Here is a 27,184-nt window from a genome sequence, read left to right on the forward strand (position 1 = left end):
CACGCTTGCTGGTGGTAGTCATTTGCAGTGCTACTATGATTGACAGCCAAGGAATTCAGGGGTGCACAAAGCTTCACAAGTACATTTTTATTTTTTATACCACTCAAACAGAATGATGTTCTTTCACACAGCACTATAAATACTTTTCACATCAACCACGCTGTCAGAAGAGGAAAACTAAAAGCTTATTACAGCTCTGTGGCTACAAGAAGGGTATTATGATGGCCTTGTTCTCTGATTTGCTGTCACTTAAGGCTTTTTTTTTCCTGTTATGCAAAGCAGAGTTTGAACACAACAGCCACTGTACAGTAAGTTTTCAAATGACAAGAGTTTGCGTGGGCTGCTTGTGTGCTTGCATCTGGCTTGTGACTTGCCCCACCTTACTTTGGTGGCACTAAAATACTGAATACCAGCTTTCCTGCAGATGCTTCCTGCTGTTTAGTGACCAGGATTCAGCATTGATAACTGCCCTGGTGGCTCAACAAAAATACCAACCTGCTCAAAGCAGGAAAGGTAGGCCAGTGTTTCATGCAAAGAGAAGCTTAGTGTAAGGTTTGTCACTAACACTCAATCGTCTCTTGGAAGACAGCTGGTTGAGGTATTTTGCAGCGCAAACTGTAATGGAACTCAAGCAAGATAGCTTTGTGTTGCCCAAACACTGCAGAAATGCTAAGCTATCCATGCCTGTGGTGTGAATTGGGCCCCAGGTGGAACACCTGGGCAAGGAACTGCCCCACATGGCTCCTGCGGCTTGGCTGATTCAAGTCTCTCTTTGAAATGGGGCCTACAGTTATGAAGCTCACTGCTAATTAAAGGCCTGACTTCTAGTTTTTAGCCATATTTAATAAAACAACTTAAGTACATTCTTCAGGCAATTTGGGGTAGAAAGTGCATGTGCAGTGGTTAAAAAAACATTTTAAACTATTTTTCTTAGTACTGCAGTAAGGGAATATTTCTGAAAGTACTATAGTTTCCTTTTTGATTACTTCATATGCCCTTTAAAAACTTGCTGAAAAATTAGTATTTGTCTTCCAACCCTTCCCCTACAGACAGATGCATTTCCCTTATCTCATACATCTTGTTACGATTCAGTGAGGTGGCTGATGCTTGCAAGTGCCACTGGAACCAGCCCTTCTCTCCTGTTGGCGCCCAGTGACTTGCCAGTGGCTGTTGCAGTGGAGCCCAGCTCGATGACGTTACCCTTTGGCACCATCTGTGGCACCTCTGCTTGGTTAATGCATTGTGAGGGCAGGAAGGTGATGGAGTAAATGGACCAACCTTAGCTCATATCCATCGACTCCGAGGTGGGTAAGGACGCAGAATCTTTCTGAATGCTCTCAAAAAGTGATGCCATTTCAGGATTGGATCTGATCTGAGATGAAAACTCAGCCATTGCTGGACTTTTTGCTACTTCAGGGATGGTCAGTAGAGCAGCTACTGCTCTCATGGCAGATCGCTTCAGTTCATCCTGCTTCTCAAACTCCTGTTTCACTGAACCAGCTTTTACCTACAAATCCAAGGCACTGGTTTTAGTGGGCATTTAGAAAAGACAGTAAAGAACCAGACACACCAGCAGAGACAAAGACAAACCAGAGGAGTGTGGGGAGTGGGCTGCTCAGTAGCAGTGACAGAGAAGGCTAATGGCACAGGCAGCTTTGTGGCAGAACCCACCCCTAGCGTGTCATGCTTGCAGCCTGGTCTTACCTTTGTGGAGCAAGTTGCCCGGAGTGGCTCAATCAATCGCTCGAGCCGTTGCAGCACGGCATTGGGACAGAGTGCGGACAGCCGAGCCAGCATTATGAAAGTCAGCATCTAGACAAAGAGAGGAAAGATAAAACGGTGTTGCTTCACTGCACCCTCTGATTCCCCAGACTTAGACCATGGGTGCTCTCTGCTGAAGCCTCGGTTGTTGTGCTGTAGCCACACTGCGATGAGTTTCTTTGCACTTGTGCAAGGAGTTTTAGTAAGAGCGATGCACCGGCTGGCAGCCAACGCACAAGAGAGACCCAGCTGGGCTCTGGTCGCAGGTGTGTGGGATGCCCTGCTCCCGGGTGCCTGTACAAGGCTGACAGCCTTTGAGAGAAACAGCCACGTTCGGCACAGGGATTGTGCTGCTGCTCTACCCACATCTAAGTGAAGGTAGTTCAAAGGGTGTAGCACTTCCAGTTAAGCTATGAGGCCATCAACAATGACAATGCTAATTTTTTTTAAATATAGTGTCACTGGCCACACTGAGCAATTAACAATCAAGTTTATAGGCAGAAGGAACTTATTTTAGACTTTGGTAAGTTTCCCACAAAACACCACCAGGGTTGCATTTCCAAGGCCATCACAGTCAAACTAGAGCTAGACACTGTCAGACAAAAGGCTGCAGTAGCTGCAGAGAATAGGGGACAGCATGGCCGGGGTACCCTGTGCTGTGGTGACACATTCAATTCAAGCCCAGGTCCCCAGAGAATGAATAACATCAGTGATGCCACCACCCTCCAGCAGTGAAGGCACAGCATCTACCCGAATGTCATAGTGATCCTTCAGTCCATCCTCCACATGGTTCAGGTACTCATAGATATCCAGTCGGTCAAGGCAGCTTTCCAGCAGTGTATACATGCATTCAAAAGCAGCTTTCCTCACGTCAAGGCCATCATCCACTGTGTGCTTGAATGGCCCCATTTCTACCTTAAACAAGCAAAAAAATACAGCTGTCACCTAACACCAGACAGGGCAACAGCTTCATCTCAGCTTCACGGAGTCACTGCTATATTGCACCCAAGCCAAACTAATGACATACCTCCCGGATGAGTTCCTTTCTGACCTTCGTTTCATTATACAGGCTAGGGAGAACTGCATTTAGTAAATCTCGAATTAAAGAAGGTTTGTTGTGAGCAGCAGAATTAAACATGGCTAAAGCCACACGTCGAACATTCAGGTCTGGATCCTGAAGAGTTTTTAAGAAGTCACCTACGGGATAAGAATGCATCAGTCAGTCCAGCTGCACTGTTTTAAAAGTATTTTAAAAGTATATCACAATGTATTTCAAGGAGCCTGGTTATGAAAGCACCTACAGTAAAATAAAAGCAGGGGCACAGCCTAACACAGACATTCAAGATGTTTTCCCTCCCTTCATTTTGGATACAGTAAATGGAAGAAACATGACTTTCCCGCATTTGGACATAAAACCAAACCACCTGATTCTACCTCATCCTAAAGGCAAATCAGCAGCTTTAGTTATCAAGGAAGTTGGGTTTTGTTTTTTTCTTGCTCAGATCTCATCTGCTCAGACTGCTCTGAAACAGAAGGCCCAGTTTTATACAACAGATCTGAGATGCAGGTTCCCTAGACATAAAAACCTTTTAATGCACGTTATAGTTTCCAAGACTGCTGTCATGAGATGTTTGAATCATAAAGTTTAAACACAGAAGGAACTTAAGCTCCCTAAAAACTCTATGAACAATGGAACATGCCCAAGAACAAGGCATTAAGGATTAAACAAGGATTAAACAGTGTTGCTGTTTAATCCCAAAAGCAGAGAAGCACACATGAAAACTAACTGGATTAGGTTCACATAGGTGTGAAAAATTTCTGAGCTGCTAATGATTCCTAACAACTCATGTTCCCAGCTCACACAGCTGTTTGTATAAGCCTACCTATGCAGCCTTTCAGGAGAGCATCGATAGGCTGAGGCTGGTCCGCAATTGTGAATTTGATGGCAGTTACCACCGTGCTCCGGGCATGCGGAGAGCCTGCAATGAAGATGGGAAGAAAACATATTGAAAGATCAAGAAACTCTATAATTTCTGTAACTGTGAAGTACATATTCTGCTCTTGGTCCCCTTACGCATGCAATGAAGAGATAAGAGAACAAAGGATTTGTCTTTACAATTTCCTTGTTTAAATCCTGCTCCTGCACAATCTCCATGTGCTGTCCCTGTTCCTAACACCCTCCTGACCTCCGTGCAAACCAGTGCTCCTCTAATCCTTCCTTGCAGAGATCCTTCTTGTTTCCTTCTCATCACTGCAGACTGGCTTTTCTTCTGCTGTACTCATAGGCAGTTTACAAGAGGACTTTTGAACAAAAAAGGCATTTCCCCACTCTCGTCATTGCCCTTCCCATTACCTGATGACAGCTGTTTTTTCAGCCGGGGCAGCAGCTCAGAAGGATTCACCAAAGTCAGCTTCCCCAAGCATTCAGCCACCACATTGCGCGTCCCTTCCTCTGTGCACTCACAGTGCTTGAAAAGCAGAGCCCAAATATCCTCTACATAAGGTTTGAGGCCATCAGCCGGGGAGGAGCTGATGACTTCTTTCAGAGAGTGCAGCAGGAGGTACTGTCTCTTGGGCTGGCTTCCAATCTCTTTCAACATGAAGGGAAGATACTCCTTAAGATTCCCAACACTGATGTTCCCTAATGCATAGGAAGCAGCAGATTTCACCTCTTCATTTGGGGAAGTGAAAGCCTCCAGGATGACCGTTTTGAGGTCTCTCTGAGCACTGAGGTTCATGGTGCGCCCCATCTCTGCAAGTGAAAGGAAAGCTAGCACTTTCACAGCAGAGCTGGACTTTGAGTTTTTTACATCCTGGATAAATTGGTTCACTGTCGCAGGCGCTTCCTTTGGGCAGGCTGAGGAAAGGGCTGCCACGCACTTTGCGACAGAGTAATATGCCTGTTTGTGTAATGTCACTGATGCCCCAACTGAACCTGAGGAGTAAATGGGAGCAGTCAGCTGCTTCATCAGCTCTGAGTAACCCATGGTGGCCGTCTTCGTCAGAACCAGAGCCTGGAAGAAGTCTATGATGGCGCTGAGTGCCCCTCCTTGAAGCAAAGGTGAGTGGACAAGCTGAAAGATTTCAGCAAGAACTGAGCCACTGATCTTAGAGATGCAGGATGGATAAACTTTGGCCAAAGTAGTAAGGAACATGATAGCCACCTGGGAAACATGCATGTCATTCTCAGTAATTAAAGCAGGCAGCTCCGTTAGGACAGACTCTATCATGGCAGGCTTGAGGCTGTCACTGTAGTTCTTCACCAGGATGTCCAGAGCAGTCAGAGTGCTCAGTTTCAAGGCACGTTGATTCTTTCTCAAAAAGGAAGCTAGAATGGGGAAACCTTCCCCTAGAATGGGTCTCAAATCTATTTTAAGTGGAGAACTAGCAATTAAGGTTAATGCCTTGACTGTTGTCAATCTGGTGATTTCATTTTTGAGCCTCTCCAGAAATATCTTCAAGGTTGGCTGGAGATCAGTGCTCAAATGGTCTCCCAGATTGTAAATAATTTGTCCCATGCAGGATATAGCATGCTCTTTCACCTCCTGGTCAATGTCAGCTGCCTTCAGTCGCTTCAGAGTACCAGGGAAAAGGTCCTTCACATAAGGCTTGGCATCAAAAGTGCAAGGTTTGTCCAAAGGCCTGATAACTTTCACAAGTTGCTGAGTAACCAGCAGAGCTTCTGAAGTGATCTTATAGAAGGGGTCTCCAATACAGGTCACAACAGGAGGTAACAGGCTTTTGATATGAGGGTGAAATACCTCCGGCTGGTGATTGCAAAGAAGAACTTGAAGGAAAGACAGTGTATCAATCCTCATGTTGGACGAGCTGGATTTATCAGCCAAGGAGAAAACAATACCTGTGCAGAAGAGACAAGAACAATTGCTGTCTTATTTCATCAAATGTTTTTTATCACACCCCTGTCCGCCTCAAAGAAGGACATAATTGGAATTGGTTTCCTTTCTTTCCTCCCCTGCTTTCCAGGAAGTGTCACCCCAAGAATTCAGCCATTACTGGTCTTTGTAGCAGTCCTGGATGGCTGGCTACAAAAACTTTTTAAAAAAACTAATTTGTAAAGTCATCCTGGGCTGAGACGAGAAGGGAGGGTTAGTCAAGTGCAAATAAGTATGACAAAATGGCATGAAATTAAGACTGGGAAAGTCTAGTCTCAACAACAGGCACTCCAGGCAACAGGAATGTTTCCTGGCTTTTCATTCTTCTATCAGAAGTCTTAAAAAAACCCCTAAAATAACAAAAAAGGAAGCAGGGGCTCTATGTTTACGTAGTTTTACAGCTTCTGTTAGCAGTGTTTGGAGCATAACTGTGGACCATTAAAGATGGACCACCTTTGCAGAAGGGAGGTACTTTCAACCCCAGTTTCTGTGGCACATATTTATGTTTCCCGGAAGACTTGAGAAACCCTTACAGCAATGCTGCCTGCCACCCCTGAAGTCATGCCTCACTCTTGGTTTGAGTGTTTTTTTCCAATCTATTTATTCTTAAGAGGGAAGTGCAAGGATCCAGCCCAGGTACAATCACAGGAGACTTTTTTTATATTTACTATGCAGTCACAGCAAAAGCAAAGGCAGGACCTTAGTATTACAAGCCTTTCAGCAGTGGGAGGCTTCATGAGCCTATAGGCAAGAAAGCTTAAAGAAAAATGTGGTGGTGCAAATGAAAAAATCAGTCAATACAAACAGTTTTTTAAAACATCACTGCATTTTGTACAAGAAAATGTCACTTGTGCTACCAATCTCAGCAGGCTAACAGAGCAATTTGAGCTAGTATCAAAGGAGGCTGGAACAGGCCCCCCTGAAAGCATTTCTTCAGGGAACTGTGGAAATCAACTTGATATTCTTAACCTGGCTTTGAGTGGCAGACAGAAGCCAGGATAGATCTCGGAGCTGTTTAGTGTATATGTCCTGACGCTGAGCAGAGCAATATACAGGAATAAAACCAGAACACGCAGGCAAGGAGCATACATGTTAGGAATGGATTGAGCCAACCCTGCTCCTTTGTCCCCAAACCACAGACAAGTTTACCAGGGATGAGTGCAGGGATGTGATCTGCCAAGCAACCAGGGAGAACATTGGCCAGTTCTGTCAGGAGGCTGAAACAACCCTGTCTTGATTTGATGCTCTTTTCTTTGAGCTGCTTGTGCAAGGCCTTGACAATGTTGGGGACCTGCAGTTTGGAAAGAGAACCAGGAGACACATCAGCCATCCCAGCTTCCACAAGGCACAGAGCTACACTAACAAAGCAGTTTGCTCAGCTGAGCCAGAGGCACTAACCGTACAGCAAGAGAACCACCAGGGGGAGAGCAAGAAACAATGCACCCATTCACCAGAAGAGAAAGAACTTGGATAGATTACAAGGCAGTGCACATGAAGAAAAGATACATGAAAGAGCAGGAGGGGATGTTACTCTTCTTTTCCATATTCTACAAACAGAGTCCTAAGCAGCCCTTCCTCAAATTGGTGCTATCCCATGACACTGAAGTTGAAGAAACACAACAAAATGATCAGATGAGGATATACTGCTAAAGGAGCTTAAGAGCTTTATGATTCCTTCCTGGTGTGCTGTTTAAGGATCTCACCTCATCACTACTTTCAAACTTGGACACCCTGTCAGTGTTTCAGCAAAACAAAAAAAACACAGGGCTGAGGTACATATAAGATGATTGATCAGTGATGTAATTACATTTTGGCAGGATTTTAACCCTCCTGCTTCAAGAACTCACCAGTCAATAATAGCATCAGCCAGCAAAAGCTGCTCTCGTGGTCATGACATTCTATAATTTACACGGTTATTTCCAATGTTTCTTTTGTCTTCTAAAATGTGGATGACAGCGTTAGCAAGTATACTGGGCTTGGCAGAGTCCTGATCAGCATGCGTGGCTGAAAAATTCTGACTGTAATTACTCCAGCATATTTCTGAATTAAAGCAGTACATCAGAAAAATTGCTTCCATTACTGTTTTTTCGTAAAGCAGTGATGTGCAGACTGTGTGCACAGCCTCAGCAAGCTACCCTGGAAGCCACTGGCTGTTTTCCCATGATGAACTGAGCTGCACGGTCTCATACGCTGACTGACCAGGTCCAAACCTTGTTGTACATTTCTACTACAATTTATTCAATGAGTTTCCCAAGCAGCAGCTGGAGTAACTATAAGGCAACAGACTGACTCTTCACCCAAAGGCTAACCTTGTCTCACACACAGCCTGCAAACATGTGCCAGATGCCAGTGGTGGGAGGCAACACAGGTTATACCTCAGTGCTTCTGCACTGGCTCAATGCTCTCTTCCCCAGGAATGGTGGGAGACAAACAGTAAACAGTCAGCTCGCAGGATTTGGTCCCCTCTGGTTGTGTGCCTGAGGGCTCCTTCAGCTACTTACATTCTTAAGCTTAACTACTGGGCATATTCATCAGTGGCATAGCAGGCACTTCTCTTCAGTGCTTTCTGATTTAATCTAGCCTTCCATCTTCTCACGCACCTGGTTCTGAAGCATTGTCAAGGGGACATCATCTTTGCCAGAGGCATCTGCAGCATGCAGCCAGCTCTGGATGGGCAGTGTTTGCTTCAGCAAGGAGATATAAGTGCTGAAGATGTCAGCTTTGACGTTCTCCTCCCTCTCTTTGAATCTGTTTATCAAGACTGGGGAAAGAGTTTTGTAGAAGTCCGGAAGGAGATCATGCCTGCTGCTGACAATAGCCTCCAGGCACTTCGCTGCAGACCTGCGGACTTTCCAGCTGATGTCATCATCGTCGCTGTACTCATCGTCGCTTTCTGCAAAGAAGACAAAGGAAAACAAGGTGCATCATTCTGAGAAAACCTGAGCTAGAAGACCACTTGATCCTCAGAGCTTCCCTCTCCACCTGACCAGACAAACAGATGTCAGTACTGCACACATATCTGGGAACATGGAATTATTCAGAATAGCCCATTCCTACAGACATCATTACCAGCCAATATGACCCAGGGCTGCCCTATGTCAAGACAGTTCTGTTCCAAGTAAGAGCTGACAGAGAATAAACCATAATGTTACTACCCTTACTGGCTGCTTCAGCTCAGGCATCAAGGCTTTTGTTTTGAAGGGAGAACGAGGTTCCCACATTTTCAAGCCAGAAATAAGTAAATATTTGTCTTAGCAATTCCCAATGGCACTAAACAGTGTAATAGTTTACTATGTCACTGGCAGAACATTTCACACATTCTCCAGGAAGCCCGCCAGGATCTCACCCCAGTTGGTATAAAAATAAGTAAAAATGCCTTTCTTCCAGGGAACTTGTTATAACTTTTGCTCTTAGCTATCACACTATATGCAGCTATAAATAAAGACATGAAATGTTGTCTATGGCTAACAGGCATTAAGGTACCCCTCCTACCTCACCAAGACTCAATGTCCTCTTTAAAGTAAACATGATGCAGAAAATAAGTGAAAGGTCTCTTTTGAAGACACTATCAGATTGCTTTCACTGATGACTAAGCTTCTGCTATAAAAATAGCCACTTTATAGTAAAAAATTAATTGTGTGGCTACTGTGTTTCTAGGCTTTCATTTAAAATAAGTTAAGCATATACCTCTTCTTGAAAAAAAAAAGCAACACCCCTCACAAAGAGAGGCACAAGTGCAGAAGTACAGGCTCTGCAGCCTCTAGCTGACTGCAAAGATGAGCTTGGTCTCGCTGTTGTGCTCAGGAACAGTGTTTATGTGTGGAAAACACCCTAGTAGATAGAGAGATAAAAGGAAGCAATGCAGAAACCAAGACAAAGCTGCAGCAGACAAGGCAGCATGGTTCTGACACACCTTGGCAGAGGTGTTGGCTGCAACAGCCTGGAAGTACTGCTTACTTGCCTGATGTCCCTATGACCAGGGAAAACAGGACTTTGTCCTGTCTTCTAAGTATGTGAGACCACATCAAATATTTCCGATTCCTTTTCTAACCAGACTAAGGTACAAATGCTGGATATCTGCCTGGTTAAAAATGGTAACACTGCATAACAGTTACTGCAATTTCTAGATCTGCCTGTAACATCTTTCTTTTCAAGAAATACCATATTGTAGGGACCCCTGCGAAGGAGCCATCTCTCTCACATAAGCTAAGCCTACTAGAGCTAAACTATGAGGACAGGAATTGGTGTGACAGCTGCATTCAAACACTTGGTGTCGCCACATGAGTTTTGGACCAGCCAGAGAGTAGGAAACAGTGGCTGCATTCCAGCCTCGCCTTAAAGAACAACCTATGCATATCAAGTCAGCCGCTTGGAGAATGGGTCTGAGGTCTGCCTGGCAGAATGCAAGTAGCACCAGCACCTTTGGGAGCACAAGGGAGCATTTCCAACAATCAGGACAGGACAGCGTTTGGTCCTCAGGGTTTCCAGGTATTAAGCCTCGCTGCTTGCTCTAAGTAACTCCTGCAATCAGCAGGCACAGGGGAAACACTGCTTCCTTGGTCTACCTCTCCACTAAACTAGTTTGGAGTTCAAATTTCAGTGTTTTCACTGTTGCCTAAGGCAGGCAGAGATGTGAGGACTTTGTTAGAAAAATGTAAAACTAACAAATTCAGAATTATGCTGGAGCTTTGCACATACAGCTCTATAATTACCAGTGGTAAATGAAAATAACCCAGTTAACAGAATTGCCTGTCTTGAAACAGATCTGAAAAGTAACATCATAAAGGATGAAAAAGCAGGAAGGGGAGAAATGTTAACCCAGTGTTCTGCTGAGCACAGTCATCCTCACAAGCAGGCACCTTGCTCTTCATCCTCCCCATTTCCAGTTTCCATCATTTCTTCCTCCTCCTCATTATCATAGTTGTAGTTTGGGTCAAAGGTGATGTACTTCAAACATAACGCCATTATGTTAGGGATGTGAGGGTCAATTTCCTTCGGGCACCTATCACGACAAATAAAAATGCTAAGAGTTAATAAATTAAAGACTAAGCGATTTTAAACATCCAAATAATGTAATTAATGTCAAAATGATCCCAAAATGCCTCACAGACTATATTAACATTTTGTTAACACAAGTTAAACCACAGCTGCTCCTTCCTGCTGTGCATGAAGCAAGACCACATTCCCCTGGGGAGGGTGCAATGATTTCCGTAAGGAAAAAAAATAATACATTGCCTTCACCACCTGGTTGAGTCCTCCCTTCATAGGAGAAAACCTCAACTGCTCTGCAGGGCTCCTTTTCCAAGAAAAGCAGTAAGCATTTGACCAAACAGAAGAGCTGCAGCTCAGCAGCTCTTTGCCCGAGCCCCCTTCCTGCCTCTCACTCCCCTCCAAGCACCAGGAGCAAGATAGTTCTCTCTTGCTGAGCAATCCTCCAAGGAAAACTCCCACTCCTGCAAAACCAACACAGAAACACACTCTCTCATGTTGAGGTAAAATAGCTCATAACTCAGGCCCAAATCTGCATGTAAAGAGGGATTTAATATGTGAAATGTCTTCACCAACAGGAATATATATAGGAAGATACTCAACCGTGGATGCTGAATGTACAGATATTTACACTAGGATGACACTGAGGCACAGGATGGTGCACATTGCTCCGTAAGGGCACACACCTTCTCACAAAAGACTCAAAGGCTTGAAAGCAGTACTCTCTCAGCTCATCATCTTCCACATTACAGTACTGAACTATCAGAGGAATTATCTTCTCCAGATGTTCTCCTGAGAAAGACAAAAATAAGCAGCAGAGAAAATTCATTTCAGCCTTCACTCATTCAAGCAGCTAACAGTTCGGCCACCTGCCACTTCCTTTGTGTGCCTGGCAGAGCATTCCTCTCCTGTACCTCATGGTTCAGCCTTGCAGGGATTTTAAGCAGATGACCCCTGCTGCCTGTCTTCTCCTTGCTGGCATTTCAGTAATGGAAAGAGTTGTGATTATAAATCTTCCAGAACCTAATCTCAGCTCTGGCAGTTCTTTTAGACAAGCAATACAATATGCTGCCCTCCACTTCTCCTTTCACTTAAAATGGGGTGAATCCACTGACCTAATTCATAGAAGTGTTAATTCAGACCAGGGAAGCGCTGCAGGACCTTAAGATGAAATCACAACAGAAGGGCAGCCAGAGAGTTATTCTGGTGTCTCATCCCTTCCAAGTGGAGATCAGAGAGCCAGGTCAGGAAGGAATCACAAAGCACAAGTCACATTAGGAAAAGAGTGAGCATGCTTCTTTTACTTCTAAAAGGAGCTGCTCTAAAATGCATGCATGTTTCCCAGTGTCATTTCAAGCTACTCGTCCTACCTATGCGGTGTCCAGCCTGCCTACTGATGACAGCAACACATTGAATGTACGTCCTGGTAGTAGAAGCAGACTCATTCCTCTTCAGCTCGGTAAGCAGATGCTCTGTGAGCTCTGAGAAGATGTTTCCGCTGCAGGTCAAGACAAGGTGACCCAAGGCAATAATGGCCCTTTTACGTACTGCCAGCCTGGGGCTTGTCAGCTGGGGGAGGAGGCAGTTCAGAATGGAGGAATGGAAAGAGTAGAGTGTTCCCCCTAGTCTGCAATCAACAGCACAAGACAGAAGTTGAAAGTCAAAGCCTCACAGAAAAAGCCCTCTTGCCAGCAAAAAAAATCTAAAACCCCTTCAGCTATGAAAACTTCATGTGTTGTGGGGAGAGAAGAAAAGGGTGCATTTGGTGTTTTCATCTGAACCCTGACTTATTCTGTGTAACCCAGGGAGAAGTTATTTGTCTCCATCATGGAAGGGGTTGATTTTGATGGTGTCCTTCTGGACGACCTGGGGGTTTGTCAACAATTTCCAGCATGCAGTTGACATCTGACACTGTCACTCTGACTTATGTAATGAGAGAAAGAGGCAGCCAGGGAAAAAAAATGCATGTGCCATCAGATCACAGGACTAAAATAAACTTTCCTGCTTTGCCCTCTCTCTCCCTACATCTGTTTGAACTGAGCCCTGTGTGGGATCCATCACCAATGTTACTGCTGTTCCCAAGCACAGAAGGGCTCGGCATGTCACCTCTCATCTCTGCCGGAGAATCTGCTCTGCTGAGATATTCCCCAGCGACAGCCAATCCAAATCCTTAAGTCCTGATAGTAGCATTAGGGAAATAAAGAAACCAAAAGCAAACACATACATGGAGCCCCCTGTCATACACAGCTGCCAGAAGGAAATCTTTTGGTACCTGCTCAGCATATCTGACAGGATGTCAAGAGCCTCCAGCTGCACAGATACATCCTCCTGCTTGCCAATGGCTCCTGTCAGCTGGGCTGTGATCTTTTTGCACACATTTGCTGTCATAGTGGAGCCTGCAAAAAAGAAATTTTTCCCCACTGTCAGTTAAAAAGAAATCTTTTTACTGCTAAGAACCATTTAATCCTTCCTAGCTTAAAAAAAAAAAAAGAAAAGAAATTACCACTGGAAGACCTAACCAGAAGAGCAATCAATTAGCTTTTATTTGAGATGATAGAGACACTGTGAACACTGAGGCACCACCCCATGGGGTATGATGCATTAACTATTTTGAAGCAGCTTCTCTATTTGGAGTGTCTTTTACCCTAAAATGGCCTGCCTGTCTTACAGGCAGCTCCCAGGCCCGCGCAGTGCAGGGAGCAGAGATGGGTGAAAAGGTACTGGCATGTTTTTCTGTCTGTTTTTAACTTGAAAATGTTCAGTTTCAACACATCGAGGTTTTCTCCATAAGAAGAGCAGTCTTGACAGAAACTGTTTTTCAGCTCCACGATGGAATTTAAGTTGGTTCAATGCAAGGTATAAGCAGCTTGCAATACCACAAAACTTTCAAAGGGCCCATTGCTTCCCATGCCATTCTGAACAGCCTCCGTGATGCAACAGGGACAACGCAGAAGTGGAACATCCTTGAGCACCATTAACTGCTGTACAACACTGAGAAAGGAGCCTGTGTCAGGCGCTTGCTATTTCTTGGACAATTATCTCAAACCTTTGTCTGCTCCTTATAACACCACAGCAACAGCAACCGGACAGAGTGAGGCTTAGGGTAACGAAAGCACAGGGGGAGATGTCCAACCTCATGATTTTGCAGCAAATCAACACTGCTTTTGCTGCCTTCTACCCAAGCATTGCCAATCCCAGCCCTTAAGGAGATGACTTATCTGTTGCTACCCTAAAACATTTTTAGTTCATGTGATATATGTTAAATAAAGAACTCTGGAATTATGACTCTGAAAAGCTCAACATTTCACAGAAACTGAGAGACATGCTCAGCAAATATTTGCATACTAATTCTAATTCTCTTCCAAACTCAAAATCCAGCAGCCTGGCAGCACTGCTACAGTCACCCACCTGACTGAGGGAACAACAGATACATGTGACGGTTGCAGAGGAAATTTAAATCTCTGGCAGCCTTGGGATCTCCTGAATAACTGCTGCACTTTAGGGATAGGCAGTTCCAAATGCAGGAGAAGCAGCCAGGGTAGCTGTGGCAGTAAGAAGACTTAGTCCAGCCAGGCTGCAGACAGGAGGTGCTGCGGTGCTGGCACTGCTGAGATCGCAGAGGGTAGTGGCACTGCTGGTGTGGAGACCAACAGCCCTGGAAGGCTGCCTGAGCAACAATACCTTGACACACATCGAATGCTCTAGGACTGCTGTAAACAAAAATGGATTTCTCCAAGAACGCAGATGTAGTTTCAGACTTAAGTATCCTCAGGGTGACCAGCTCAAGTTAAAATTTCATCCTGTCTTTATGCACATCAGTGTATCAGCTTCTATCATCTCTCCTCCTTATTTCAATACTTGTCCTCTAGCAGGTGAATAAGGAATATGTAACTTTTAGGCCCCAAACTACACATATTCCACCATTTCCCAAAGACGGTCACTCCCTGTTGCCTCAGTCTGACAAACAGAGACAGACATTTTACCTGTAGAAGCTGGTGGCAGCTCAGAGATGACTGTTTTCAGTCCGATGCTGGAGATATCCCGCAGCTGTTCCTTGTCTGATAACATGTTTGTACACAGTGTATCCACAATGGTTTCTACTTGGTACTCCTTCACTTTGACAACCAGTGGGCCCAGACTGTGGGAGGAGAAGCCAGTCAGAATGAAGAGAGATGCTTTCCACCATTAAAAGGGATGCTCAGACTCCCTCCTCCTTAAAGGCAGCTCAGCCCCAAATGTAAATATTACCAAACCATCAGTATTGAGTACTGATATCCCACAGCACATCACATCCCTGGGTTTACATACCCAGCACTGTTACCTTAGTTAACTCTATACCAGACTTCAGTGGATTTTAGATCAGATTTGTAAGAGGACATTTCACACCTACTACCACAAACATAAGGCCAGTTAAGATATTACTGGAAGGAGCTTCTCAGAAATTATGACACAATGAATCTGAACTAAAGCAACCACGCTACATAGAGTAATGGTAAAATCTACAGTCAGATTTTGGGAAAAAATAAAACTAAAACCAACCCAACCATCAAAACCTGATTTTCAGGAGGAAATGCCAAATGGATTTTCACAAGCAATTAACTACCTATTGCCCTAGGAACCCAAAGTTGTCTTTAAATGGCCCACCTTTCTGGAGCCCAGTGTGTGAACTGACCCATTCAATTTAATTTCTAGAATGAACACTCCCATTTAGACACATTAGGGGAGAGAGACAGGAAAGAACGTCAGCAGTAGGATCACTTCATCAGATGATTCAGTAACAAATTCTGCCTTTTTCATTTGGATTAAAACCAATATTGAATTGGTCAAAGGCAAAGCAACGGCACAGGCTATATTTGGAATCAAAGCAGGGCAAAAGCCCAGGTGCATTATAAACTTTAATGAAAATGCCCTCAAAAAGGAGGATCTGGACCTGAAATACAACTGCCATTTTCGAAGGGCTATACATGTTTAGTAGCATCTCTATCAAAGACAGGACTACTGGGAAATTCAGCGCTGGATTTCAAAGCCCAAGAAAGGAGTGGAACTTGATGACTAACATTTTAAACTGGGCTTCTCTCTCAGGAAATGAAATCTTTGGCATGCTACTTTTAATATGGTAAGATTCATACCATTAACATTGAACTACTTCTGAAATCACCTACTGCTTCTATAAAGACATCTGTATTCTCAATCTTTCTAGATATCAACAGAGAAAGAAAGTGCTGTGCTTGGCATGAGAGAGAAAGCCTCTACAAAAGGAGGTTTGAGTAAGACGCCAACGCTACAGGGCCACGCTCCACTCTAACACATTCTCTGCTGTCTGTGACAGCTTTATTACTGCTAAGGAATATGGTAATTACTGGCCAGGCTCTTACCACTTGACAGCAAGGTTCTGTACCTCCCCATTTTTGTCCTCCAGCAATTTCAAAAGCATCTTCACAACTTTTTTCTCACTGTCTTCATCTAGTTTTATTGAATCTTTCTGCAGTTCCACCATCAGGTCGTTGGTGGCCATAAACCTGAAAAAGCATATAGCAAAATTGATTGGCTGATATTCAGCCACCAGCACATTTCATTTGCACCAGTTTGGACAATGAAATTTGACAATTGGCACCCCTATGAAAACATACTTTCAAAGTGCAACTCACAACCCTTTACACTGTACTGAAAAGTAAGGTACAAAGAATTATTACTGTCTCACAACAGGAAAACACAGACAGAGGTAGGTGGTAAAAAGGCTTTACCTAAGGAATCTGTGAAAATGAGGAAAGTGATCTCTCCTCTCCTTAAAATACACAACTGGGTTGGGGTAAACTAAAACTCTAAAACTGGCACAGTGAAATCCAGCTTGTGTATTCTTTCTCAGGGCCTAAATCAAGATGGTTAACTATGTTAGAAAAAAACATGGCTATTTTTTTTCCACCAACTGCCTATGAAACATGTCTTTGTTCTAAGAATGCATCTGGCTGTGTTCTTTCTGGCTTATTTAGCACTGATAGTGTGATTCCACGTGTAGAGAAGTCCTATCATGCTCAGAAATGAAAAATAAACTCCATGCAAACCATACCTTAGAAGTACCCGAGGCTATATTTAGGTTGCTCTGAGCAAAACCAAGCAAGTATTTATCATTCCAGTTTAGAAGGAAAACCAAACTCCCTGCTGACTGTTAGTCCATTAATTTTCTATCAGGGGACAATTGTCAAAATGTATATCGAGAAGTTCTGGAAAGTATCTATTTTCCTGGAGGCAGGACATGTAAAAGGTGATAGTATAGAAGTCTGAGGTTCTGAGAAATGTGAGTGTGGTTATTGCATATTGGCTTCTTTCTAATGTTAGCCCTGGCACAGGGATGGACATCTAAGAGGAACCAGAGAGGATCTCTTCCCTTTCATCTACCAAATGACACTGCCATTTTAAATTAGGCTCTGATCTAATTCATTCAGTATGTAAAAGTCCTCCGGTACCAGGGCAACATTTGTGTCTTCAATCTGCAAGCCCGTTCTTGAGTAGGCACGAGGTATATCTGGAACAAGGGACTGCTGTGGTGTTAGACAGCCAGACAGAAATCCAAAACGAAAAAAACAGAAGGACTCTGATCTGCAATGGTAACAATATCCAAACTGGTTTGTATTCCGCGAGAGCTTTTACGCTGTACTTGCAGTTCAACAAGAGCATAGAACAAGCATGACCAATTATGGCCACAGGCTGATCAGAGTCTTCCACAGCAACACATCCAGCTTCCAACCTGCTACCTTCTGCTGTCCTGCTCACAGAATTTCAGAAACTGGCACACAGATCCATTTATAAGAGGGAAGCACGTGAAACCTGGTCCTATAACTGACATACAGTCAGGCAACTGAAGATTGACCATGAGCTCACCTTTTGACTGTCTGGGAGGAAACAGCCCTGAAATCACTTTATAACATGACACATGCCTTGTGCTGGGCGCATTTTGTTTGGAGTACTGACTGAATTCTTTGAACAAATTGTTTGTGCAACTACTCCATCACCGATTTCTTAAAAAGGTACCTATTTTAACATCAGAAAGCCATTGGCAGCCTCTAAAAAAAACTCAGCCAAATTTCAGGATATCACTAATCCTCCTCTCTTTTAAAAAAGATCTCAAAATATCAAGTCTGGCGCAAATATTTCTTTCCAGGTTGATACTGAATGACAGGTATGTTCACAGGTGAAATCTTTCATACTTGTTAGTTTTAACATTTTTTTATAAAGCGCCTTAAACATCAAGCCACCAGCCCCAGCCTTACAAAGATGTCCCTCCTTTCAGCTGACATAAAAATGAGAATGAAAAGCATCTCAGTCCTGTTACAGAGGCATATTTTCCCATTGTACAGAAGTAGCCCTTAAAGCGATCTGAGCAGGGTCAGTGTCTGCAGTGTCCATCACTTGGGTGACAACATGGCTGCTTAGACCAGGGACTTTCAGCCTTTTCAATGCACTGACCACCTAACTGTCTAGCTGAAAACAAAGACCTCCTTCAGCTTTTTTGCTACAATGTTCTTCGTTTGCAAAGTAAATAAGAATTTAAAGACCAGCCGTCAGGACTTTTACTCCCCCTTCCACTCTCTTTGCTTGTTCTCTTGCATTATGCAGCAAAACAGGCAAGGGAGAACACTGTTGGTTTCTCTACATTTCCCCTTCAGCCAAAAGACAGCTGGCTTGGAATGCTGTAAATAAAGCCGCTTAATTCCTCTGATACATAAACATCCTGCACACCTGTAGTCGGATTTTACCACCAGCAGGGTCGGGGCACCTTGCCTGCTCCTCACGCACAGGGACCACCGATGCTAAGGGACCCCTTGGTGGGAAGGGAAACCTCCCAGTGGGAAGAGATCCCTCAGAGAAAAGACACTCCTCCAGTGGGAAAGGACACCCTCCCCTTAGAAGGGACTATTCAGATGGAAAGCACTCCCACAGTAGGAAGGGACCCCTTGGAGAGAAGGCACCCTTGTAGTGAAGGAAAGGACACCCTCCCATGGGGAAGGGACTCCTTGGTAGGAAGAGATACCCCAAACGGGAAAGGACAACCCCCCTCAGTGGAAAGGGACCCCCTCCCAGTGGGAAGGGGCCTACTGGAAGGAAGGAACTCTCCCAGTGGGAAAGGAGACCCCCACGGTGGGAAAGGACAACCTCCCACTGGGAAAGGACCCCTCCAGTGGGAAGGGACCCCTTGGAGGAAAAGGATCCTCCCAGTGGGAAAGGACATCCTTCCCGTGGGAAGAGACCCTCTGTGGGAAAGGACACCCTTCAAGGGGGAAGGGACCCCTTGGAAGGAAGGCACCGTCCCAGTGGGAAAGGACAACCCCACAGTGGGAAAGGACACTCTCACAGCGGAAGGGACCCTTCTCCCCACTGGAAAGGACCCTGTCCCGGTAGAAGGGACACCCCTTCCCCCAGTGGAAGCCCCTGGCCCGTGCAGCCCCCTCGAGGCTCCGTCCCCGCGTGACGCTGCACCTGAAGTCCTTGTCGGAGGAGGTCATCTTCTCCAGCAGACTGGAGATGTGGTAGGACACGGTGGCCATCGCAGCTCGCCCGGGTTCGCAGCGCCGCGGCCGCCACCAGCCCCGCCCGCTGCGCTCAGCGCCGGGAGCGGGGCGGAGCCGGAACCTCGGCGCGGCGGAACCTGAGCGCGCGGGGCGCAGCGGGGCCCTTTGCGCGCCGGACCGTGTGCCACGTCTGAGGGGCCGGGCCGCTCGCCGCGGGGCTGCAGCCATGGTGGGCACGGGCCGGGGTGCGGGGGGTGCGGGAGCCGGCGGTGCCCACGGTGCCCACGGGGCTCGGACGGGCTGGGCCCCACCGGGGCAAAGCAGCGGCAGCCCCGGCCCGCCCCGCCTCCTTCTCCGGCGCCCGGTGGGGCCGTGGCGGGGGCCGGTGTGCCCGTGCCTGGTGGGGGCCTTAACGAGGTACTCGTGGCGAAGGCCGATGAGGTGCCGGTGCCCGGCAGGAATCGTGGCGCGGTAGTCGTGGCAGGGGCCCATGTGCCCGTTCCCAAGGCTGCCTTGCCCGTGGACACCGTGCCCCTGGCTGCCGTGGCGGAGCTGACACAGTGGGTGCTGCGCTCGGGTGACCGTTCTTGTCTCTTTCTCGCCCGCAGGTCTCGGTCATTAACACCGTGGACACCTCTCATGAGGACATGATAGTAAGTGTGCCGGGGCTGCTGCTCGTTTCCCTCGGCTCTGTGAACTGCGCTCTCTCCTGCTATGGCAGAGCTACAGTATGGCACTTGTCATGAGGGGAGGAAAGCAGGATGTGTGTTCCTGGTAAAACCTTGCAGGGGGGATGTCCGGTGGATCACACTAGCTGAAATCCTGATAGTGAGATTGTATGCTTTGTGGGCAGGAAAACACAGTGACTGGGGATAGGGGAAATAATTTAAAACCTAAATTTTCGTGCCTAGGCTTGTTTCTGCTCATTTCTATGAAATAATATTAACATTTCTACTAAGCAGTGCAGAACTTTCAGCAGGTGAAACTGATTGTCTTTCATGTAGATTTCCCTTTCTGGGGGCAGATGTATAAGTACAGGAAGAAACCTGTCAAAGTAGTTTGTGAAAGCAAGGAGCCCACCTAAATAAGAAAGTTCTAAACATAAATAAGAGGTGTCAGTATTCTTACTTTATGTATTAAGAAACAAAAAATCAGTAACTGGTGAGGCCTTCTAGTCAGTGGTGCTGATTTCCTGTCCTCTCTTAAAAATGCTGTGCATTACTGCCCTGAATTCTCTAGATGACTTCTGCATAACATTTGAGTAGTTGGTGAAACAGCAGCTGGGGAAGCAAATGTCTTATGTGGCTTGTCTGGATTGCTTAAAAACTATCCTTTCCAACCTGTCATGCTGGGACTCTGTCAATCTGTTCACAATTCTTACAGCTACTTCTAAAATGTAATAAGATTTGTTAACAAAGCAGAATTCTCACATACTGACAGCAGCTTTTTTGTTGCCTTGCAGCACGATGCACAGATGGATTACTATGGCACTCGGTTAGCAACCTGTTCTTCGGACAGATCCGTGAAAATCTTTGACGTTCGGAATGGAGGGCAAATCCTCATTGCGGACCTGAGAGGGTAAAACAGCATATACTGATGATTTGAATATGTGGGAAACTTTACTATTTTGTCATTTTGCCCTTTGGTAAGATCAAATCTGTGGTAAATTATTCCAAGGTAATAGTTACTTGGATGGTTGTTGCTTAATAACTCTTCAGAGCTGTGAGAGGGAACAGAGAGCCAGTTAGAAATAACAATGAAACTTTTTTGTTTGTTAAATACTCAACATGTATACTTTTCAAGAAGTAAACTCTTAGTTGCCAATATAAGGATAAATGTTTGGAATTGTTTTCATTGGCAGTGGCTTTGTCTAATGGTCCTATATGCTGTTTATCATCTTGGCATTATGCATATTGTTCATATCACTACACTTATCACTTGAAGGACACCAATTTAGAATAATGACGGCTGTGAAACAGCCGCAGCTGGAATTGGTTTCTCTCAGCTTTTCCAAATGTCGTTGTTTCTTGCAGGCATGAAGGTCCTGTGTGGCAGGTTGCCTGGGCTCATCCTATGTATGGGAATATCTTGGCTTCCTGTTCCTATGACAGGAAAGTTATTATCTGGAAGGAAGAAAATGGCACTTGGGAAAAGACATATGAGTACACAGGGCATGATTCCTCAGGTATGTGGGGTCTGGAGCTGGGAATTGAGACTGTGGATAAGAGAGGATTCAGCTGAGATTGGAATAAATACATCGATGTTAAGGAAGAAAACCTCTGCCCAAAACATACAGATAAATTGGTGGAGAGACTGTAAATCTATTCAGCATAAACAGAAGGTTAACATAGTGGCGTATTGCTAGACAACTCCTGTCCTAGTTCATATGACGTTTGTGTAGGAGCTGTTTTACAAATACATCAACTTTGAAGCAAACAAGATGGTAGAGTATTAAATTCTTGAGGAAAATGTTGTGTGTATCCACTACAGGAAAAAAGAAAAAAAGGTGGATTTCAGCATGCTATGTTTTGTCTTACGGTGGAAATTGTTCTGTTCAGATCATTGGTCCTCCTGAATGCAGATCTGAGCCTCCAGCTTTGTTTTGTTTCTAATCTAGACTTTAAATGCTATGCCTGCTATTCAGCCTTTATTCTAGAGTCAGCGATACTCTTTGCTGTCACGAGTGATAGTTGGAGTTTTGAATCTCTTGTTAAGAGTGCTGTTTTGGTGTTCTCATTCTAAAAGGGTACCAAAAATAAAGGCACTTTTCTCTCATTCAGTAAACAATGTTAATTGATTGGCTTTGCTGAAATTCAGTAATCCTAAGACTCTTACTCTTAGCTTTCAAAGCTGATCACTGTTAGTGACTGCTCCACTAATATTAGTTGGTGAATTGGTTGGTTAGTTTTAGGTGGTCACTGTGTTGTAATCCAGTCTGTCTCACTCTTCACAGTGAATTCTGTCTGCTGGGCACCGCATGACTATGGGTTGATCCTGGCCTGTGGGAGCTCTGATGGGGCCATTTCATTATTGAGCTACACGGGTGATGGGCAATGGGAAGTCAAAAAGATCAGCAATGCACATACGGTAAGTGTTACTTTGGAGCAGCACAGAGTTTCTGAAGCCACAGCTAAGCACTGAGTTGATGTCTCAAAGAAATTGTAGACTAGATAAATACTGAAATGCAATGAAATAATGTAAAACAGTTTCCAAAAGCAAAACTAACTTGCTTTACATTAATCCAGAGTGGAAAGTTATACTTTGTAGTCACTAAAATGAAGCAGAAAGCAAGACATGGGAAGGTTCCTAAACAACACTGATAATACCTGTTCATTAAGCATTATTGTTAAACACAGTGCTGGAAATTCCCAGGCAGGAAATGGCTTTGGTACTAATAACACCTGTACCAACTGACTGTACATGAACTGAAGATGGAAAAACTGCAGGACTTGGTTTTTTTTCCAAGATAGTGGAGACTTTTGTGTGAGCGGAACTTTATAACTAGTGGCAGTGGCTTGCAATAAAAGGAAAGTGGGCTCTGAACCCTCAGGTTCCTTCTACTTCTAAACCTAAAGGTTCCTAAATCTTGGCGGCTGCATATGTCTTATGTCTTTTCAGTTTATATGTCTGACTTCACTCTTTACATGTCCAAGATGATATTTGCACATAAAACAGTTAATGAGCTACCTAAGGCTTTTTGAGTAAATGCCCTATTGAGACTAGATTTGATTATTGTGTGTGGATTTCTTGTTCATCCAATATCCATCCAACATTGTGCAAAACTCATAGTTTCCTAAGCTGGACTTAATCCTCAGCATCCCTGAAACAGAGTTTGCTAGGCGTCCTTTGCTCCTTCAGCAGCTTTTTATTTATGTACTTAAAGAAAGTAACTGCTAATCAAAATCTGGTTTTCATTAAATAGATTGGATGTAATGCAGTTAGCTGGGCTCCTGCTGTTGTACCAGGAAGTCTTATAGAGCAACCATCTGGCCAAAAACCAAACTACATCAAAAGATTTGCATCTGGTGGCTGTGACAACCTTGTCAAGATCTGGAAGTAAGCGCTTTGTTGCCAGATTTAACTTACAAAACCTTGATATCCTTTATAGTCTCTGAATGTCCCTGTTAGTATCTCAAGTAATATTTTTGGCACCTCTATTCTTTTATTTTTGTATTACTGTTTTGGGTAAGTGCGTTAAAAATTGAAACAACTTAGTGAGGTACAGTCTGTAACATGGTCGTAGCAATTCCTGTCAGCTCTGCCTAATCTCGTCTTGGAAAGCAACGTTGTAATTGTCTTTGATTACCACTGTCACTTGGATAATAGCAGTTTTCTGTACAGTAACCGAAGATCAAGTATGCATTGCCTATGCTGCTGTCCTTCCTCTGGAAGGAAACTTGTCAGTTTAAGCTATAGAGCTTTTTGGAGAATAGTGGGGAGTACTTGTGCTTTGTATTATCTGGAATAAACCAAGAGTATGAAAGCTACAAACCTGAAGCCTTCCAGAACAGGAGATGAGGAATAAGACTGGCTACTTCTGCCACCTTTCTCACTGTATAAATGTGTTTCCAGGGAAGAAGATGGTCAGTGGAAAGAAGAGCAGAAGCTGGAGGCCCATAGTGACTGGGTTCGAGATGTAGCCTGGGCTCCATCCATAGGTTTGCCAACAAGTACCATTGCCAGCTGCTCACAGGTGAGGCTTCTGTTGGAGTGAGAGGCAGGCTTGTCAGTGCCCTTGCTTCCATTTACTAGAGAAAAGGAGGAGGAAGTAAAGGAATAGTAAGGATAGCACTGCTGTAACAGGTCCTCTTGGCAATCCTTTGCTGTATCTGGGTCTGTGCATAAGAGCATTTGATTCCTGTTGCTCCCAGACTCAGAAACCCAATGGAAGCATTTCTGGACAAAAGTTTGTGCTTGTGTGGCTCTGTACCAAAGACTGTCATCTATTTTGAAAGTCACAAGCAGGGTGGTTACACTATGAGGAAGACCTTCAAACTTAACATTTTATTTTAATAACTCTGGATCAAATACACTGAACTTCCAGCTAAAAAAAAAAATTACTGTTTTCTAATAACTGGCATTTTTAATCGGCTCTGATGTCCTCTACCTTCACATTGCCTGTAGTGTTCTTGCTGCCAATAATTCTATAAATGCTATTTCCTTTTCTATCAGGAAGACTACTTGGTAAGCTTCTAGCTTGCTGTCATGTGACTGGAATGCAAAAATCTCATTCTGGGGAAAAATTCTGGCTGATACATATGTATTTTGGGAGCTCTCTTCCGGTATTTGCAAATCATCTTTTATATGCAGTTTTTCTCATCAGACAGCTGTACTCCTATCTTGCTTTTAGCTGTAGCAAAGAAATAGCCCCATTGTGTTGAGCAAAAATCTATGTAGACACACCTAGGGGTCATATCAGAGCTGTGATTTGGAAGTGTAGCCATAAGTGCAATCAGGGTTGTTTTTCCTGTGTTGTAACTATTGGTCCCACCAGCTTGGTCGTCTTGCTTTTGCAGGATGGCCGAGTGTTTATCTGGACATGTGATGATGCCTCTGGAAATTCATGGTCACCAAAGTTGCTGCACAAGTTCAATGATGTGGTCTGGCATGTGAGCTGGTCCATCACTGCAAATATCCTTGCAGTGTCTGGAGGAGACAATAAAGTGAGTACCGCTGCCTTGGCTTTTACTCCTGCATGCAATATTTTCAGAAGAGCTGAGCTGAGATTGGCTGTTGTCACTTTTGTTTAAGACAAAGCTGTTGGAGATTCTCCTTTGCTACAATGATGATTTTTTTTCTTTTGACTTCTTAAGAGGAGAGGAAGACCCTAACCTTCTGGCAAACTACTTGCGCTGCATTCTTAGTCCTTACTGGAGATTAGAAATGCAGGCTTAACTTTTTTGTAAGGTACTAACAGCAGAATTCACATATTCTCCCTGTACCACTGGATAATTATTCAGTATACAGCAGGAAATAACTTGATACTTAGAACAAGGCTGCTGCACTTGACTTCTGTAACAGACTGTCACCAAATTAGTGATGTGATGGTCGCAAGGTAAAAACAAAACTGAGAATGTATTAAAGCTGAAATTTCTTCTTTGTCTGTTTTTGAGGTCACGCTATGGAAGGAATCAGTAGATGGACTGTGGGCATGTATCAGCGATGTCAACAAGGGCCAAGGAGGGGTATCTGCCGTTACAGAGGGTCAGCAGAATGAGCAGTGATGCAGGAGTGAATGTTCCAGCTGTGACAAGGGATTACTAGACCTGATTTGCAATGTTTCTTGGAGGGGACAAGAACTGATTTTATCTAAACTGCACATGAACATGGGAAACAAATTATCCAGTTTTATGAGCACTCTTAACTATTGCTGGGAGGCTACAATATGTTGATAATCAGCCTTAATTGACATTCCCTTAAATTAAAGGTAAAGAGCATAGCACTTTGCCTTATACTACTCCTTGACGCTGTAGAAATTGTACCCTGCTTTTCTGGTTTATGGATCAAATTTATTCAGATCATGTTGTGGTCAGACTTCAAGCACTGAGGCATGAACTCCTTTGTGCAAGAGGACAAACACTCTCCTCTTTCAAAGGCCAGAACTTTGTTTCAAGTGAGGGGAAGGACTGATGGAGTTTCCAGCATTAGATGACCACGTGCTAGCTAGCACTTCTGGTTATAGTGAAGTGGACCTTAGATCTTCATGAAAATAATGTGTTTGGATATATCAATGTCTCTGTGCTTTCCCAAAGGTGAAAAGGAGTAGTAGAATGCATGTGTCTTTTGCTTTACAGTAATCTTGAACTTGGTTATTTAACCAACGTCAATAAATCAAACCATAATTTGGAGATACTTTTTTTTTTAGCCACACTTCTTTACTGTTTCTCAGGTTTTTTTGTTGAGATACCAACAGAATAAAGTCCTATTGGTTAAAGCCTGGTGTGCTGTATCTAATAATTTTTACATGGCGGGCACCGAAGTGACACAAGTGAACACTTCACAGCCTTCCTCCTTTTCCAAGGTAGTGGTTCCTAGGCATGTTCTTTGTTTTGGCATAGTCAAGGTAATATATCCCCTTTTCTAGGAAAAGAAACCTAATTTTTACAGTTCTCTATACTAGCCAAATATCCTACTTGCTCTCACAGAAATGTGTGCGTGAATTACCTTTCTGTATAGCAGCAGAAGAATGCATGATTCCTGTTCTTGTTTAAATGCACTGTAGCCTCACCAAAAAAAAAACCAACTCATCTAGAAACCAGCATTACATCCAAAACAGTTCCATTTTAAATTATACAACAAAGCACTATTTTCTTTGCAGCTGTTTTCCATTTCTACTTAGATCATAATCAAAATTGCTAAGTTGAACAGGCAGCCTTTCATTCCCAGCACCATACGCACTTATTCTTCTTTGATACTCAGGACCTGGGCATTTAAGAGGGTTTTGGGTTGGCCTTAACTGCTGAAGGAACTAGACTTGAAATCAAGCACATGGACTCCAATAAAAAGACTGAAAAATGAAACCTCATTCTTAGTTAGATTTTACCATACTTCATTCTTAGGAAAAAGCTTTCTAACTCCCTAAGTACACAAGTAAAGTTTTTGTCTGTATTAGGTTGCACGATTCACCATGTTTAAAAGTTATTCTTAAATTTTATGAGTTGTACTACTGAAGAATTCAAATCTACTTAGCAGCAAAGGCACCGTTCAGCCTGTTATCCCTTCATAGTTAAGATTAAATGTATTAAAATGGTTTCAAGTAATGATTGAAGTATCCCCAACAATTACAACTGATAAAAGAGTAGTTACACAGTTTATTCATTGCAAATATAAGCATTAGGTGAAAGTTTTCAGTTGCTTTTAAGAATAAGCATCGTGGTTTTGGGCCTCTAATCCCCTCCTTCTCATATTTGGGGTCAGGATTGGGGAAAAAGAAAGAAAATGAATACACTCAACCAAAGTTTCACACAGAAGAACTTAAAACTGCTACTCCATCTGATTAACATCGACCGTGGTCTCTCTTGTGCCCAGTGCACC

At 44.0% G+C, this 27,184-nt stretch overlaps 2 protein-coding genes across 3 annotated transcripts; one reads left to right on the top strand and one right to left on the bottom strand.

The window, feature by feature from the left end:
- LOC104063594 (cullin-associated NEDD8-dissociated protein 1-like) lies at positions 1-19,274 on the bottom strand. Of its 2 annotated transcripts, XM_009565819.2 has the most exons (15): positions 19,119-19,274; positions 16,019-16,162; positions 14,627-14,781; positions 12,916-13,039; positions 12,014-12,270; positions 11,330-11,435; positions 10,514-10,656; positions 8,255-8,547; positions 6,804-6,945; positions 4,115-5,620; positions 3,645-3,740; positions 2,789-2,958; positions 2,512-2,676; positions 1,705-1,812; positions 1-1,507 (listed from the first exon to the last, which is right to left on the bottom strand). In XM_009565819.2, exons 1-15 carry the CDS (start codon positions 19,184-19,186, stop codon positions 1,280-1,282), a joined length of 3,705 nt encoding a protein of 1,234 aa, XP_009564114.2. In that variant the 5' UTR covers positions 19,187-19,274; the 3' UTR covers positions 1-1,279. The 2 variants fall into 2 exon arrangements, 1 of the variants encoding a protein (XP_009564114.2); XR_008451672.1 differs by lacking the exon at positions 1-1,507 and having other exon boundaries at positions 2,512-2,672.
- Positions 19,215-26,060, top strand: SEC13 (SEC13 homolog, nuclear pore and COPII coat complex component). Its single transcript, XM_054076625.1, has 9 exons — positions 19,215-19,379; positions 19,759-19,803; positions 20,613-20,728; positions 21,184-21,335; positions 22,104-22,237; positions 23,073-23,206; positions 23,723-23,843; positions 24,667-24,813; positions 25,264-26,060. The coding sequence occupies exons 1-9, from the start codon at positions 19,377-19,379 to the stop codon at positions 25,372-25,374; spliced, it is 963 nt and encodes a 320-aa protein (XP_053932600.1). The 5' UTR covers positions 19,215-19,376; the 3' UTR covers positions 25,375-26,060.
- Positions 26,061-27,184: the final 1,124 nt, after the last annotated feature.

This window comes from Cuculus canorus, chromosome 11, assembly GCF_017976375.1.
Source record: "Cuculus canorus isolate bCucCan1 chromosome 11, bCucCan1.pri, whole genome shotgun sequence".
In the NCBI taxonomy this organism is placed as follows: domain Eukaryota; kingdom Metazoa; phylum Chordata; class Aves; order Cuculiformes; family Cuculidae; genus Cuculus; species Cuculus canorus.